This window comes from Aythya marila, assembly GCF_965140915.1.
Source record: "Aythya marila genome assembly, chromosome: 2".
Lineage (NCBI taxonomy): Eukaryota > Metazoa > Chordata > Aves > Anseriformes > Anatidae > Aythya > Aythya marila.
Window position 1 is genome coordinate 60866758 of NC_139043.1, and position 16122 is coordinate 60882879.

The 16122-nt window shown below is 37.3% G+C and overlaps 1 protein-coding gene across 1 annotated transcript in view; it reads left to right on the top strand.

Moving 5' to 3' along the window:
* Positions 1-13907, top strand: part of ITGA9 (integrin subunit alpha 9) — a 221026-nt gene extending 207119 nt beyond the window's left edge. The window contains exon 28 of the mRNA XM_082754412.1: positions 8782-13907. Coding sequence (XP_082610538.1) covers positions 8782-8880 — 99 coding nt within the window. The 3' untranslated portion in view covers positions 8881-13907. The remainder of the gene's footprint in view (positions 1-8781) is intronic.
* The last annotated feature ends 2215 nt before the right edge of the window (positions 13908-16122 follow it).

The following is a 16122-nucleotide window of genomic DNA, read 5'->3' on the forward strand; positions in this document are numbered from 1 at the left end:
CACTTTCAGGAATGATATATCTAATTGCTGTCCCGTTCCCTGCTGAAATTTAAGAAATCAATCTATAGTAATTTGTCCAGACATATCTGCAACAGACATTGTGTTCTCTCCAGTTTTTGAGACTGATAATCAGAGATGAACTTTGGATGATGGCTGTGTTCATTCTACGACTTTTTTTTTTTAAATAAACTACTTAGTAAAATTTTGCAATAGGAAAAGATTTTTAAACTATTTGGAAGTGTTTATGGGTTTTAATGTTGGCTAATTTGCTCTTCGATTACACTTAAAAGTATGCTTGCAACATCTGTCATGCAAGTTACTGCACTAAGTTACTATCCTGCAAGAAGTTCCTGCTTTCATTAAACTCAAGTTGCCAGAACTCATCACTGAAAGATCTTTGAGAGTTCAGTCACAGGAGTTCTCTTTGTTTCTGTAGTATAGAACTTCCTTAGTAAAATATATGCACAAATTAAGCAATTGCCAGGTGAGTATCAGTCATGTCGGAGGCAAACTAGATCTTACCTATGTGGTGAAGATATTCCAAGGGCAGACACCAGAACCACCAGCATTATTCTTCACCTCATTAGCAATCAGATCCATTGAATCCAATGAACAACTCCTGGGAGAAAAGTTGCATGGGAGGAACATGACTGATGACTGGGCTTTGCATTTAGAGTGGGGTGCGATGTAGCCTTGCAGTGTGGATGTACCATACAGATCTTGATATGACTTGTCACACAGTGAATTCCATGTCAAGTACATCAGTGACAACAGCCAAACACATATTCAAAAAATACCAAAATACTAAATTAGATTGTCTACTGGTGTCCATCTCCATGTGCAGTTTTTTCTTTTTTGCGTCTCCTAAAGATGCCTTTTGCATGCATGAGGCTAGTCTGAATTTGTGTATCCATTTTGAGTACTTAGCCTTACTGATGTTTTTTGAAAACTTGGCCTTTGAGACAGACATAAAGCATTTGGTAAAATTAGTAGTTTATTTAATGACTGCATGAGCTCTGTTTATTAATTGACTGGCTGTTCTTAGCAAGAAAAGAGCACTTAATTATTTTTTTTGTTATTATTTTAGCCTCTCAAAGTAAATGCTTACTAAAAAGTGTGTTTTAAAACTGTGCTTATTTTATTACAAAATCACGTAAAATGGATTTCCTTTAAAATCTACAGAGGATTACAAGTCTTCACTCTAGGTACTAATACTAATATCTTGAGTCAGTTTGCTAGGCTGGATGAAAGTAACTTAAAAGTTAGGTGGTATGTTGCAATATTGTCTACACTACTACTTCTTTTCTGAATAGCAACGAACCTCTCCCAGTAAATCAGAATTAAGTACAGTTGCTAGGTGTCAAATTCTTCCCAAGTAGGTAAGTAAAGTGTTTGTAGAGGTGAACTTACCTTTAAGAAAGTTGCTCAACTTCTCTTTGCCTCAGTTCCCTGGCTGCAGAAGGACTTATATACATTGTGTATATAAATGCACACATACCAGCCACTTAGGGAAAAGCGATGTTCGAAGCATGTGTTTATTTGCTTGCACATGTCTCATTGAGCAAATGATGATCTGCATTACAGAAAAGCTAAGGGATTTGCCTCCCAAAAAAGTCAATGAAAGACTGAATAATCAAAGCCAGACCACTGGAGTACTCACAAGCTTACCTTAACCACGATGTCATCCTTCCTCCCAAATACATGGCTTCTCCTTTAACTACAGCCAAAGCCTATGGCTGCTTTCCAAACATGCCTTTTCCTCACAGGGGTGCCTGGGCACTGGCAGTTTGCCAGTCCTCTATGGAAAAGCTGATACACAATATCTGTTCATGACCCCTCTGTACTGTGGCAGGGGTGCTTTAATTGGGAGAAAGGAAGTGGTGCATCCTCTTGGAGCTGGCGACCTGCCAGAATTATCCAGGGCCACGCGAACCCAAGTGCAAAGCGTTTTTTTCTCCTACTATCTTGGCAGCAATAAAATGAAATGCACTTAAGAAGCAGTGATCTATGTCTGCAAAGGGAAACTTCCAGTCCTAGCAGCACCAGCCTGCTTTTCAGAGATTCAGGGTATCACCACTCTGCTGGCTGGTGACATCTTGGTGGGGATGGTGTTCTTGATCTCCCTTTAACTGTGATTAGCTGCATACTCTTTTTTAACTGTGGTATCGTTTGAGAGAAGGGAGAAGAGTTCGTGAGGCATGCACCTCGAAAAGGTGATAAAAGGCTAGGTTAATTCTTTCTAAAGGGTTGCAAGGTAGGTGGCTAGGGACCTCAGCCTAAATTAAAGAGATTGGGTAGTAAAAACTCATGATTCTGGAGCATGTCCAGAGAGATGCCACAAAGCTGGTGAAGGGCCTGGAACACAAGTCCTATGAGGAGCAGCTGAGTGAACTGGGTTTGTTCAGTCTGGAGAAAAGGAGGTTCAGGGGAGACCTTATTGCTCTCTGCAACTGCCTGAAAGGACCATGCGGGGAGCTGGGGGTCAGCCTCTTCTCACAGGTAACTAGTGATAGGACAAGAGGGAATAGCCTCCAGTTGTGTCAGGGGAAGTTCAGGTTGGAAATGAGAAGACATTTCTTCTCAGAAAGAGCAGTCAGGTGTTGGAACAGGTTGCCCAGAGAGGTGGTGGCGTTACCATCCCTGGGGGTGTTCAAGGAAAGGTTGGACATGGTGCTTAGGGACATGGTTTAGCGGGTGACACTAGTAGTAGGGGTATGGTTGGACCAGATGATCTTGGAGGTCTTTTCCAACCCTTATGATTCTGTATAAATCCAGACTGTAGATCTTAAGCAGGTATGTCTGGATAGTTCTAATAGTAGATGAAGTAACTATATAATAGAGAAAAGGTGGTTTGCAATTAAGGCACCAAACCCAAAGTACCTTGTCAAAGCCTAGTTCAATGGGGGTGATTCTTAAATTTTTGTTTCTTAGCTACATGTGTCAGGACTTCGTTTGCTTTCTTTACTTGCTGGTTTGCACTGTGGTCAGTAATCTCCATTAGAAGATGTTTGTCAGCGGAGGCATACTGATAAAAGTCAATACTTTTTTGTGTGTGTGTGCAGCTAAGTACATCATTATGCAGTAGAAATTTAATGAAATATTGCATCTTGCTGATTGACATTAGTGGCAAAATCTCTCATACAATTATGGATTCTGTATGAACATTGTTCACAAACCTATGTTCCTAGCTCAGTTATAGTCTGCAAACACTACTGTAAGTCAAGTCATAATGATATTTTACAGCAGTATGTAGCTGTTCCTATCTTTTTTTTTTTTTTTTTTTTTTTTTACTTGTTTCTTAATGGAAGATGTTAATGGGAAAAATACTTTTTAAAAGAAATATATAGCATAACCGTTCTTCTACAATCCACGTTTCAAAATATTTCTCTTTTTATTTGTTTGGCAGAATGAGTCTCAATGGGTAAGATAAAAATGCTTTAGGCATTTACCCAACAGTAAATATAACAAAGACAGTGGTATTACTTGCACTCTCATCAGCTTTGTTTTTTCCAAACTGTGGATTCAATTTTATTTTGTAATATCCTCATTCTTCAAACGTATTTATTGTTGGCACCCTAGAGAGAGTGCCACAAGATAGTAATGCAGGAAATGTCAGCTAAGTGTTTATACTTTTAGAATTTAGAAAAATACAATTCAGTGACCAGCCTGTGGACATGCAGATGGGAATGCAGAAAGCAGCAGCAGGAAAAAAAAAAGACAATAATTTGTTGTGATGTTAACACTTTGGAATGACTTTGACTGGGGTTTTCAGTTTGTGTCAGTGCTTGAAGAATGCATCTTAATGCGCGTGTTGGTAGATGGGACTTATCGGTGATTTTTAAGGGATTTAAATCTGCCATGGCAGCAGAAGGGAGTTGTGTATGCTAGTGAAAGAGACTTTGAATACTTGAGATTGAATAGATGACTTGACAGTGCTGTTTCATGGCAAGAAATAACTTCACACTATCAGGTGTAATTCTGCAGACTACAAGTAACACAGATTTTCTATTGCTTTGTTGTTCTGTTTTGCCAGGAACATGCTTTCTGCTCAGCATATACTGTAGATGGCAGTAAGGTTACGCTAGAAAAAGGTACACATACTGAAATAACTAAATTAAAGTCTATGTGTAAAAAACTATGGATGGGTTTAGGTTTTAAATCTAAGCCCCCCCCCCCCCTATTTACAGCAGCTCTAATCCTTACTTGCAGCACCTCCAGAAGGGACTGGTCAGTTTTTGTCTATTCTGGTAAATCACCTTGCTATTTCCTTTTTGTTTGGTTCTGCCTGAATTTGTGTGAATTTGTTTAAAAGCAAGAAGACATCCCTTTGCAGTTTATCATGGCAGATGTGAAGCATGACAGTTTGTGGGTTTGCAAATATTTCAGTGTCTCTCTCCTTTTCCAGGTGTAGGGTGTGAATCCATTTTGAGTGCCACTGTAACCTCAAGATTTTGGCCCTATGTTTCCAATGGTTTAAATGTCCCTCTTTCTCCTCTCTCATCTCCACACAGAGGAAAGGATCTGGGACATGGTGCCCTTGGCATGGCAGTTCCCCTCTGGTGAGGTCTTTCAGGTTTAAGAGTAAAAGCATGGTGCAGGCTGAGTAGTGTCCCCCTCCGGAGACCTTTCTTTCATCCACACTGACTCAAAATGCCCAGAACTAAGGGCCTCTTCAGCCTTCCCAAATCATTTTCACTCAACGTTGAAGTGTTGGCTAGGGTTTGCTTTTCTTCTTTCCTACGTTACCCTTGCTGGCTGGTCTTTCCTCTTCCATTATAACCCTTTATCTTCCCATGGTACTCTCTCCTTGCCTCCTACAAATAGGATCTATTGCTCTTCCTCTGATGAGTACCTTCCCCAGGCACAGGTTCATCATCAGTCCTTTTCTTGGCTGTGGTGGTGTGCATTCACACACTGCATGATGTGGTCATGAATCTGGACTTGGGTGTTCCTTTGCCATGTATATACATGTACACACATATTTATAGAAAAGAAACAATATTAGAGAATCATGGCCCATGAAACAGGCTGGAGACCACTGGTCCACTGAAAACTCAATTTTCACAAATGAGATTACAGCAATAGCTGACAATTTCTCCCCTTTGCCCTGCTTGACGTCCAGCACTGAGTCCTAGCTGTCTTCACTGAGTTTTTTAAGTTCTCTTAAGAGCTTTGCATTAGCACAAAAAATATTAGAGACTATAGGTCTCTGGTGTCATTTCTGCTCCAGTGACAAGAGACAGTATATAATCATCCCGTTGCACCATTTCTGTTGCTTGGGTCCATGTGTCCTCCTCCTTTTTATCCCCTTGTCTCCTCACTACATGTTAAACTAGCTTGTTCTCTCCACCTTGCCACAGGCACTTCTCCGCCATCACCATATGGGTTAATATTGCTGTCATTTTTAATGAAATCAGTTTATTGTAAGGAGATAGATATGTGGGCTGTGTGGTCTCTTGTGAGGCAATGATTATGTTGTGATTCCTTCACTGCCATTCCCAAAAAGTCTTTCTGGTGATCAGAGGGCCTTTATCTCATTAAGTGGAAATATGCTGTGTTACTGCTAAGGAACAGTATCCCATAACAAAGCATGCCCTTGCCATCTGGGTATGGCAAATATATCTGATCCCTGACCATTATTTTACGAAGTGTCCAATAAAACAAACAAACAAACAAACAAAAACCTTAAGGTTTGGCTTATCATTTCTATTATGTTTAAATTAAGCCCTCTACATAATTTTGGATTACCTGCAGCACTTACAGCAAGTGACCATACATAGCTTCACAGTGGCACCTGTGGGTGCAGGATTTCATGCTTCATTAATATTTATTAAGGTCTTCAGCTCACCTTTTTGCTCTGCTGGATAGCTATACAAAAGCATTCCGTATCCAGTAACAAAATAGTAGAATACCAAAACTATCATAACCAACTTTTAAAGATAATTCCTGAAGCAGATGTTCACAAACAGACCATTTTTATTAAAATAACAGTGGGATAGAGTTTGCTTTTGTTTGTTTGGCCCTCGAGGAAATTAAAAAGCCCTTCTATAATTTTGATTATAACTTCAAGTGAGGATTTTATTGTACCAAGGATGTGGTTTCATGAAGGATGGAAACCTTAAGGGTTTAAAACCTGTTTTTAAAAGCTACAAATTGAACTTCTCTGGTTAATCTTAGGAATTCAAGTCCCCTGGCAATTTTCTTGTCTATGTGCAGAACTTGTAGGTCTACTATAAAAAACTGTTAATACAAAAATGTCACACACTTCTTCAACACATCTGCTACCTGAGCATATGTAAGGTGTATCTGCAGGTTCCACTGACTAAAATAAGTACCTATGATTAATCCTACTGGGACAAATATTGGGACAGCAGAGGTGGAGTAAGTTGTAACTTGTTTTTTTGTTCATTGCCAATAAAACTATACATTGGAGTCTCCATGTTGGAGCATGAAAATCTAAGGAAACTTTTGTTCTTGGCTTTAAGTCTTTGTTGATACAAATTACACTGGCATCAACAGTGAGATTTTACTGGGGTTTTATGACGTTCTTATCTTGAGGATTTATTCCCAAAATGCATCCTTTGCACTGATATAGCTGTATGTATAAGTCAAAATATCACTAGCAATGATATTTTTCTTCTACAGAAGAAGGAACTTGATTTGGCTTTTTTGAAGCAAGACTGAAGAACAGAGAACTAGAGACTTCTTTGTATTATTTTTTTCTATATTCCTGAATCCACTGGTCTGAATGGGAAGTGAGGAAGACATGGATGTTCAAAATTCAACAATAACCTTTTGTGAGGACATTATTTGAAAGAGAAAAAACATTATCAGCGTGTTTGTATGTACTGAGCAGCTGATAAAGCTCTGCTTGTAGTGGTTGGGGAGCAGACTATGTTCATAGTCTGTGTACAAGACTATAAACGAATCACTTCTCAGGTCTGATTTCAGTTATCCCTGGTAGCCTCTGGAAGGTTACTTGATCAAACCCTGTAAAATTGAGATTTTAGGCATTTATATATGTGTCTGTCTCTTGTGTATTTGTGAAGTGATTGTAGCTATGTGTGTAAAGCACATCCATGCACTCAGGAGGGTAACAGCTATCGCTGGATTAGTAGCGTGCATCAGGGCTGTGGTCCATGATTACACAAGAAAAGGAACTTGTTAAACTGTGTTTCAGCTTCCCTTCCAACCCCTACAGTTCTGTGATTCTGTGTATTTGCACAGAAGCTAAATGGTGGAGGTAACAGGCGTTGAAAAGGTGGTGTGTGTCTGGTCTTAAGTTGCCATGAATCCGGGATGTAGTTGGGGCTCACTTGCAAGGACCTGGGCTTTATAGGAAGCTCTGCTGGAAAAGTGCTTTCATCAGCTTGAACAAGCCGCCTTCCAAACCCCTGCAAGTTAAAATATACTTAAAGAAAATTAAAATTGCTAAAGAACTGAAGCTAAAAAGTCCGACTTAGCAGAAACTTAGTAGTGACAAAACAGCACAAAATATTCCTACATACAACCAATTTGGGAATAAAAGATGGCAATAACTAGATGATAGAGGAAGTCTAAAGCATCGTGTTTTACCCAGCAGGAGTAAGAAAACAGGTTTGGAGTGGTAGGAGTTACATAAATGTTTAATTAAGATGAACAAAATATTGATTCAGTGGTCTCGATGGTGCACTACTAAACTTGAGGAGTTGTTTTTGAATGCCTACCAAAGTCTGTTATTAAAACAACTTTTGTTTATTTGAAAGACTTATAAAAAAAAAAAGAAAAAAGAAAAGGCAAACAAAAAATCCACAACCACAGAGATATGAGAGGTCTTTATCCAAACTGAAATGAAAACTGCTTCTTTTTTTTTTTTTTTTTCTCTTAACTAAGTACAGGTTTTTAAGAAACAAGAAGATATGCAGAATGATTATCAGCCTGAAAGCTTGGGGAAGAGCTATTGTTGATGCTCTGCATTTTGTAGGATCAGGCTTGTATTTTGCCTTCTGACCTTACACAACAGGTAGCAATGGCACAAAGATTTCATTTAGCAAAAAGAAAAATCTGAAACTGTTTCGTCCAAAGGATTCTAACGTAAATGATCATTAAATAGAAAATTTGAGATCTGAGTTGACATTGCTGTCAGGAAGAGGAGAATACCTGTAGTTACACAGAAATGGGCTTTTACTTCTAGAAACAGGGGAGCCAAAATGCCAGTGGATGTCTCCAGAGCTGTGTTGGAGCATCAGCAATAGAGCATACTGGCTTTTCTTGAAGAGGGGTTTATGAAAAAAGCAGATAGTTGGAGTTTGGGGATGGCCATATTGAATTTTTCTGATGTCTTCTGTTTCATGCATTTGTGGACACTGAGAGCACAGTTCATAAAACTCTGGCAGCCTTTATGTGGAACCCAAGAGCTAGCCTGGTTTTTAGGTTCGTATCTAAAATTTGCATTAGTCTTCATTTGAAACCAATAAACCTGTATCTGCTTTCTCTGGTCTGTGCTTGTTAGAGATATGTTATGTGCTTCTTTTTTAAATTTTTTTTTTAAATTTCACTTTATATAAGAGGAGTCAGAGTAGTTCAGCTATAGGGAGCAGAGTACTTGTGAAGATTTGGGACTCAGTCTGATCTCATACTGATGTAAACAAGGAGCTATGATTCTATGCTTAAAAATTATATATTGATACCTGTGCTATTTTCTTTTTTTTTCTTTTTTTTTTTTTTTTTAATTTTCTGACAGTGTAAGTTCCAATTTAATGATGCTGTTACTTACCACTGTAATCTCTTTTTGATTTACAGATGGGCTTCTTCCGCCGGAGGTACAAAGAAATTATTGAGGCTGAAAAGAACAGAAAGGAAAATGAAGATAGTTGGGACTGGGTCCAGAAAAATCAGTGAACTGCCCACAAAAATGAAAAGCCCAGTCATGTGACATGCCCTTGCTAGCCTATAGGTCCTGCTCTCATATCTTCCATATGTGGAAGAAGGAATCTTCTCCAGATTTTTCGGAGGCCCCATTGATGCTGTGTCCTTATCACTCTAACAAGCTAGGGAACATATCCTGAGGCAACCACTGCGGCAATGTCGGGTGACTGGAGCAATTTACACTTCATATAAGAGCTGAACTTTGAACTTTGGTAACCAAGCTGCAGTGCAGAGCAATATTTATGAATCCAACTCTGTGGTATACCCTCAGGGGAAGACTGTTACCTAAAAATATTTTTTATAAATATAAGCTTTTTATATTGATTATGTCTTTATATTTGTATCAATGTTTTATAGTTTCTATTGAATAGCTATATAGTTCACTCAAGCACTGATATCTGGCTAAATCCTTGGAATTACATATATGTCTATATAAATCCTATTGTACTTTTAAACTTCAATGCAAGAGACAAGAAAGATTTTCAGATAAAAGTAGATGGAAATGTCATATGCTTAATTCACAAGGCTTGGTAATATTGTATATAGACCATTTAATGGCAATAAGCCAAAATCTTTTATCTGTCTCTTTTTGAGTTGAATTTGGTGTTTGATTTATAAACTAAACAACCTTAAGCATTATACATATGTGGTGTTCTGTATTTGAGTCTATACTTCACTGACCTAAATGGGAGAGGATGAAAATGTTTCCTTGGTGACATGTAGCAAGACTTTTAGCTCACCTTGTATCACTAAAGAAAGCATAAAATAATGTTTTCCTTTTGGAAGTTTTCTCTTGCAGTCTCTAGTATTGTGGTCTAGGACTGGACAGTTGAGATACCAAAAGGATGTAATTGGGCCAAGTACTGTAGCATTGATAAAGTCCTTGGAATTAAAAAAAGAAATAAAAAAAAAAAGGAAAGAAGAAAAAAAATTAAAAAAAAAAAAAAAGATGGAGACTTATTAATGTTAAGAAGGATGTTTTTTAAGCTACTGTCAATGATTGCGACCTGTTGCTGTCAAAGCAAGAAAGCAAGTGATGAATTAATGCAAGTTATGACCATTATACCTGCCTTGTGAGTTTTATACACAAGTCATGAGTTTGTTTATATGATAATTTTGGGAGAGATAAGTAGATGCAAGCATTAAAACGTTCTTTGGATCTTGAGATTCCCTATGTGGGTGTTCCTAGTACAGAATGTCATTCATTCATCAAACGTTAAGAAGGAAGTTAGTCAAGGTGTAGATGTTATTGAATCTCAGATTGCCACTTTGTTCATTGGTAATTCCTTAGAAAACTTTTTTTTTTTTTTTTTTTTTAATTGAAAGACACTTTTTTTGCCATATGTCTTCAAAAAGCTCTTGGATTTTTGACTAGAAACAGTCGAATTCTGTGAAAACTTGGGTTTAGGTTCTATTTGTACTTTGCACCTTGTGTAAATAAGAAGTAATTGTGTTAGTATAAAATTCGTCTAAGGGAAAGGAGGATCAAGTTCTATGATAGAAAATGAAGGATTAACGGGAATGAATGGTGGCAGGAAATGTTTCCTCACATAAGGGTAAAGTAAAAGAACTGCCGGATGTTTGGAAACCTGAATATAGGGCACATGCAAGAAATCTGTCTGAAAACATGCCTAATTCTTGCTCTTCCTTGCAAATTCATTTACAGCTTTAAATTTTGAAAAAATAACCTGCTTCCGGTTTGTCCCCCCCAACCCCCGACATTAATTGCCTCCTATTACTACAGTATTGATCAATAGTTATTCACTTAACTATCTGCACCCATTAGGCAGAAGATGGTTCTTAAATGAATGAAGCATATCGATTTGTATGACCAAAAAAAAAAAAAAAAAGCTATTAGTCTATTTGATTATCTTTCTTAAAATAAATTATTGTTGATTTGACAGATCTGGTATAGTAAGTGATCATTTAAGCTAGAATCTGAAAAAAAAAAAACTGCTGAGAACAAATCCTGCTATAACCACATGTAGTGGACTGCACATTTTGCATCAGAGTGCAAAACCAGAAGGCTCATAGCCTTTGACTGCACTATTATATTAGAGACTATAGAATTTTTCACAGTATGATTCTTCTGATATCACTTAGGTTTGTTTTTTTGTTTGTTTGTTTGTTTTTGCTAGGAGTATTTAGACCTCATGTATCTATTTTTTCTGTTGTTGTAAAATACCTAAGAATGTCAGATGAAAGTTAGGCATGAAATTGATTCATAAGTATGAATTGAGTAAGAAATTGCTTAAAATATTTTCTGAAAAGCAAGTAATGAGTCCATTTATTTAGCTGCAATATTTTTCAACATCTGAGTTCTTTAAAATTGAGTTAAAAAAAAAAAAAAAAAAAAAGAAAGAAAAAAAGATTTGAAAGTGAATACCCTGAAAAAAAAATAATTCAGGGGACAAGAGAAACAAGTTGTGAATTTAAACTGATTTTGAAAAGTTTCCATCAAAAAAAATGAGGAAATTTAATTGGAAAAATTGAAATGCCTCCATGGCATTTCCACTTTTTAAACAAAAATGACTTTCAGAAATGTTTCATTTCAATATTTTAAGAATAGCTCTTTCTTTGAAACATCTTTTAAAAGTGTTTGAAGAAGAGAGTTAAAAAAGGTGAAATATCTATTATTCATCCTGCACAAGTCCTCACTTAAAGAAAATCAAGGCACTGGACAGATTAGTGAAAATAATCCATATATTCTTAGTATCATCACTGTTATGTACTAAGTAGTTCCGTTCTCACACATGCTTTTGTTTTTCTATGTATACACGTGCCTTTTTTTTTTTTTTCCAAATTACAGAATTGCTCTTGCTTAGTTCCAGTTATGAGTGAGAGTCAGATTTGACAATGAAATGTACCAATACTTAGTATTACAATCCTATAGGTGCATCTTTCCACTCTTTATAGAAGCAGAGGAAAAAAAAAAAAAAAAGAAAAGGAAAGGAACGAAAAGAAAGGGAAGCCAAACAAAGTACCCACTAATATCAATTGTTTGCAATCAGTTTCAAAATCTTATGAAAATGTAGTGTACTTCAAGAATGTATAGAAAATCACTGTGCTGTGTTCAGCTGTTTTTTATTTCAATTAAAAAATATATAATGTAATTGTATCAAAATGCAGAGGCATGGTTACTTTGGAAATTGCTTCTAGGGCTCTGGAAGTTACCATCTGTCATCTGCTTGTTAGTTCCTTTGTGCTGTACCGCTCACGCAGTAGGGCTGGTGGAAGTCATTGTATGGGTTCTCCCAGTTAATCCATTTCAGAACTAAGTCATTGTTTGTCTTGGACAACTTCATCAAAAAGTTTGTTGAATTGGCATTGCTTTATTATTTTTTCTTTTCCATGTAAAAGGCTCACTTTGCACTGGCTGTAAGCTATGCAGGTGGAAGCTTAGAAGTGGGGCATTAACATTTTCAAATGTGTCATCTAGCACCTGAGAGATCTTTTATTTTAACCCTAAAGTTATTTCTGTAATGTGTAGATGTCTTCTTTCCCTTACAGTTGCTTTTAGGGCAGGAAGAAAACAATCTCAGAAAATATGAAAGGAAAAAAATGTCAAGGGAAAATTCACTTAATGCAGAACCCATACTGTTGCAACCCCATTTACTCTCTATCTTCAAGATGGATTTCAAGAAGGGGATCACAGTTCTTTCATAGTTTAGCACAGGGGCGAATTTTACTTCCCAAGAGCTGAGAGCATTTGCCACTTCTCACAGCATGCTTTGTGTGCATTTCGTTTGCAAACCAAAGTTCTGCTCTTGGTAGTGAATTTCTGTCAGTTCACTGCAAGCAGCAGCAGGGCTACTGTGTTCTGAGACTGTTTTGGGAATGCCCTGGTATTTGGCCATTACTGTTAATAAAAATACTAGGTATGTTCTACTGAATAAACCTACAATAAGGTGTTTTTTTTCTTTGTTTGTTTGTTTGTTTGTTTTTTTCTGAATAAAACTTGCATTATCTGAGAGAGAAACTGTGCTTGATGTGAATCTCAAGCCCTTGAACCACTTGAACAATACTTTTGTCTCAAAGTGGGAAAGGTTTTTCTCAATGCCTAGCATACCAAGTGAGGACAGCCCTCTCTACCTTGATACATGAAAAGGAAGGGCCCTACCTACAAGTCAGTCATGTGCGAGTAATTTGGCTTGCTGAAAGCAACAGTTGCACAAAGATTGTGTTTGGCAATATTTAGTATTGACTTTCTTGAATGTCTTCTGTTTATGGGCACATTTTGGAGTCTTGCACAAGTTTCAAGCATAGTATCCATGTGATGTGGGAATATATAATATTGCTTTAAGGATTAAGGGAGTCATAGAACTAATTTCTATGTTTGTCCAAGTCCAAACAGATGCTAAGTGTTCTTGGATAAAAATGAAAGTAGGACTTGGTTCCTTTACTGTACATTCATTAAACTGGCGTAAAGACTATAATGGCTTTTGGAGCATGGTTTGCGTATGCAGTAGGGTACCGGCATCATCATCTTTTTCTTAGAATGTCACTCCTTATGTATTGTAAAATTGTATGTCTTTTTGTGAACTTGTGGTTGGAAGAATGTGTTCACTCTTATTGATGTCACCTGTATTTAGAAGCTCATGTTCACCTGTATTCTAATTCACTTGCACTGTTTTGGAAATGTCAGGTTTACAAAAATACAACTTTTTTTTTTTTGAATAAAAAGTGGCTGCAAAATTATGCTAATAATATCATTTTGTCACTTCTTGTCTTGTCCAGCTCAAGTATTTTTCTATTAATTAGGTGAGACATTTTCACATGTATGTTTGGATTAAATGGTATGTGCATGTGTTTATCTGCTTGTGGATAGTAGATGTCTTTTACTGTCATTCAAAACCTTGTATAAAACCTAGGTGTTTGGGGACTAAGAATATAATTAGCTTGACTACAATATTGTTAGCCCATGGAAATAAAATAACAGCATTGAGAATTGTTTATATTCCAACAGTATTGCTCCTTCAACATGAAATAAAACCCGTGGTGGTGACATTGCCCTATGTTAAGAGTGTTAACCTGTGCAACTTTGAATTCTGTTCAAAACTGTATGAATCTGGATGAAGGTGAAGTTACTCATTTTCACATATATAGATATTATATATATATATTATTTTATTTTTTTTCCTGCAAGGATTTGTATTTCATAAGTAGTTAAATAATATATTTGATATGTTTTCTTCAACTCCATTCATCCCCATGCTTACTCTATCAAGGGTAAGAAGCTGATGAGAAGCCGTAAAAAAAGCTGATTTATTTCTATAGCTATAATGTCTCTTTTTGTATTTCTAATACCTATTAAGAGGTTCCATCAGTGTTTTCTTCTCATTTTGAGGATGGATGGAACTTCGGTGGTAAAACATGAACTGACCTGAACCTTCATTTGAAAATCAGACTGGAAAACTGAACGTGCAATTTCAGGCTATCCCTTTCCTTATTTTCTAGACCGTTCTCTGCTTTTTTTTTTGGAGACCCTCTGTGTAAGTGCCTACATGTTCTCCAGACATACAGAAACCTTCTGTTTCCTCTGCTTCATGTGGTCAGCTAAAGATCTAAGAACTGACTGGGCAGGGTTAGGACCTACCCTGTGACTCAGAGTATGTTTCTACTGGTGGAAGACCATGGCTCCATGTATCACACTGGCATTAGGAGTGCTCCAAGTAGATGTGGGTCCTGGCATGTAGGTAGCAGCCTTCAAAGTAAAACAAATGTTCTCAGTCCGGAAAGCTTTCTTTGGGGCAAAGCAAGCATCGCTGAGTAAATGGAGTAGGAGGATGCTGCTGCAGAAAGGAATGCAAGGCACGGTTTGCTTTTGAAGATTAGTGGAAGCTTCAGTGCAGCAGCAGCTAAAATAAAAACCAGAAGCTTTGAGAGGTACTAATACGTTGTTACGGTGCGAGCATGTATATTTGTGGAAGCAGGCTGTGGCTTTCCCTCCTGGGGAAGGAGGATTGATGAGCTAATACTGCCCCCTGTGGGGCTTGCTTGCCTTTTTTCTTTTTTATGAGCAGAGAACAGAAGATTTTGTGTTCTCCCGTCGACTTAAGTGGTTTTTAAGAACTTCTTAGGAGCCCTATGACAACGCGGCTTTGCTTTAGAAAACAGAGATGTCTCAAGCCTGAAGCCTTTTGGAGATTTATTTGCAGATTGAGTAGTCCTAGGTAATGTGTTTTGGTTTTGATTAGAATTTTGACTGCCAGAATGGCTAAAGAAAGTGTTGTGGGAGTCACAACAGGTGCAAAGTAGATCCTATGGTCCTCTGGCCTTGGTTGGCTTGCCAGCAGAATTAAGATATGACAAAAGCACTTTTTTTTTTTTTTTAAAAAAAAAGAGATTAAGATGCACAATACAATCTGAAGAGAGACCAGAGAAACCACATCTAAGGTTCTGTGTAAATGGCTGCAAATGGAGATTTTTATTTGAAAGCATTTTTGACAGAGATAAAGTGGAATAGTGGGGAAATGAGTTATCTTAACACAGGGCCAATGGAAATTAGTTTTTAATTTAGCCACGTTTTAATTTCCTGTGACTGTTTAGAAATATCAATTCTGAATTTCCAGTACATTTCTTCTTTGCTTTTGATGTAGTTAGTGTCATTTTAATGCCTGAACTTCTAGATGTGCAATGTTTTGGTAAGTTAACCAGCAGTTCAACACCTGTAAAGAATCAGAAATTAATGAAGTAGTAACTGTGAGCAGAAAGTTCTCTGCTGCAGCCATGTATTGAGATATGGTGTATTGACTTCCATGAAATTATTCTAGGTTTATACTAACACAAGTGAAAAGGGACTTAGACAGACTCCCTTGAAGCTGGAGGACACACATCATGAGACAAGCTTTGCACTAATCTGCATAAGTGGCAATGTACAGTAATTTCTGTCATTGAAATAGTATTCCTCTGGGTTTGCTATCTGAGAGCTGTGTAATTCAATCCTAATGATGTTGCTCCATGCTATATTCAGAAAGAGAAAAGGAACAGTAAAGGAAGTGATCACTTCAGCAGAAAGAGCACTTCATAGATAGGGGATAATCTGTCCTACACCAGATTCTCAATGGAGATGGGGCCGTTGAGAAGTGGATACAATCTCCCCCTTACCTTTATTGAACTTGAGAACTCAGGCTGGTGGCTAAAATTCCTACTATTTATTAAGACAGATTTTGCTCTGTTGATTTTAAGAGAATGGCACAGAACAGGAAGCTGGCA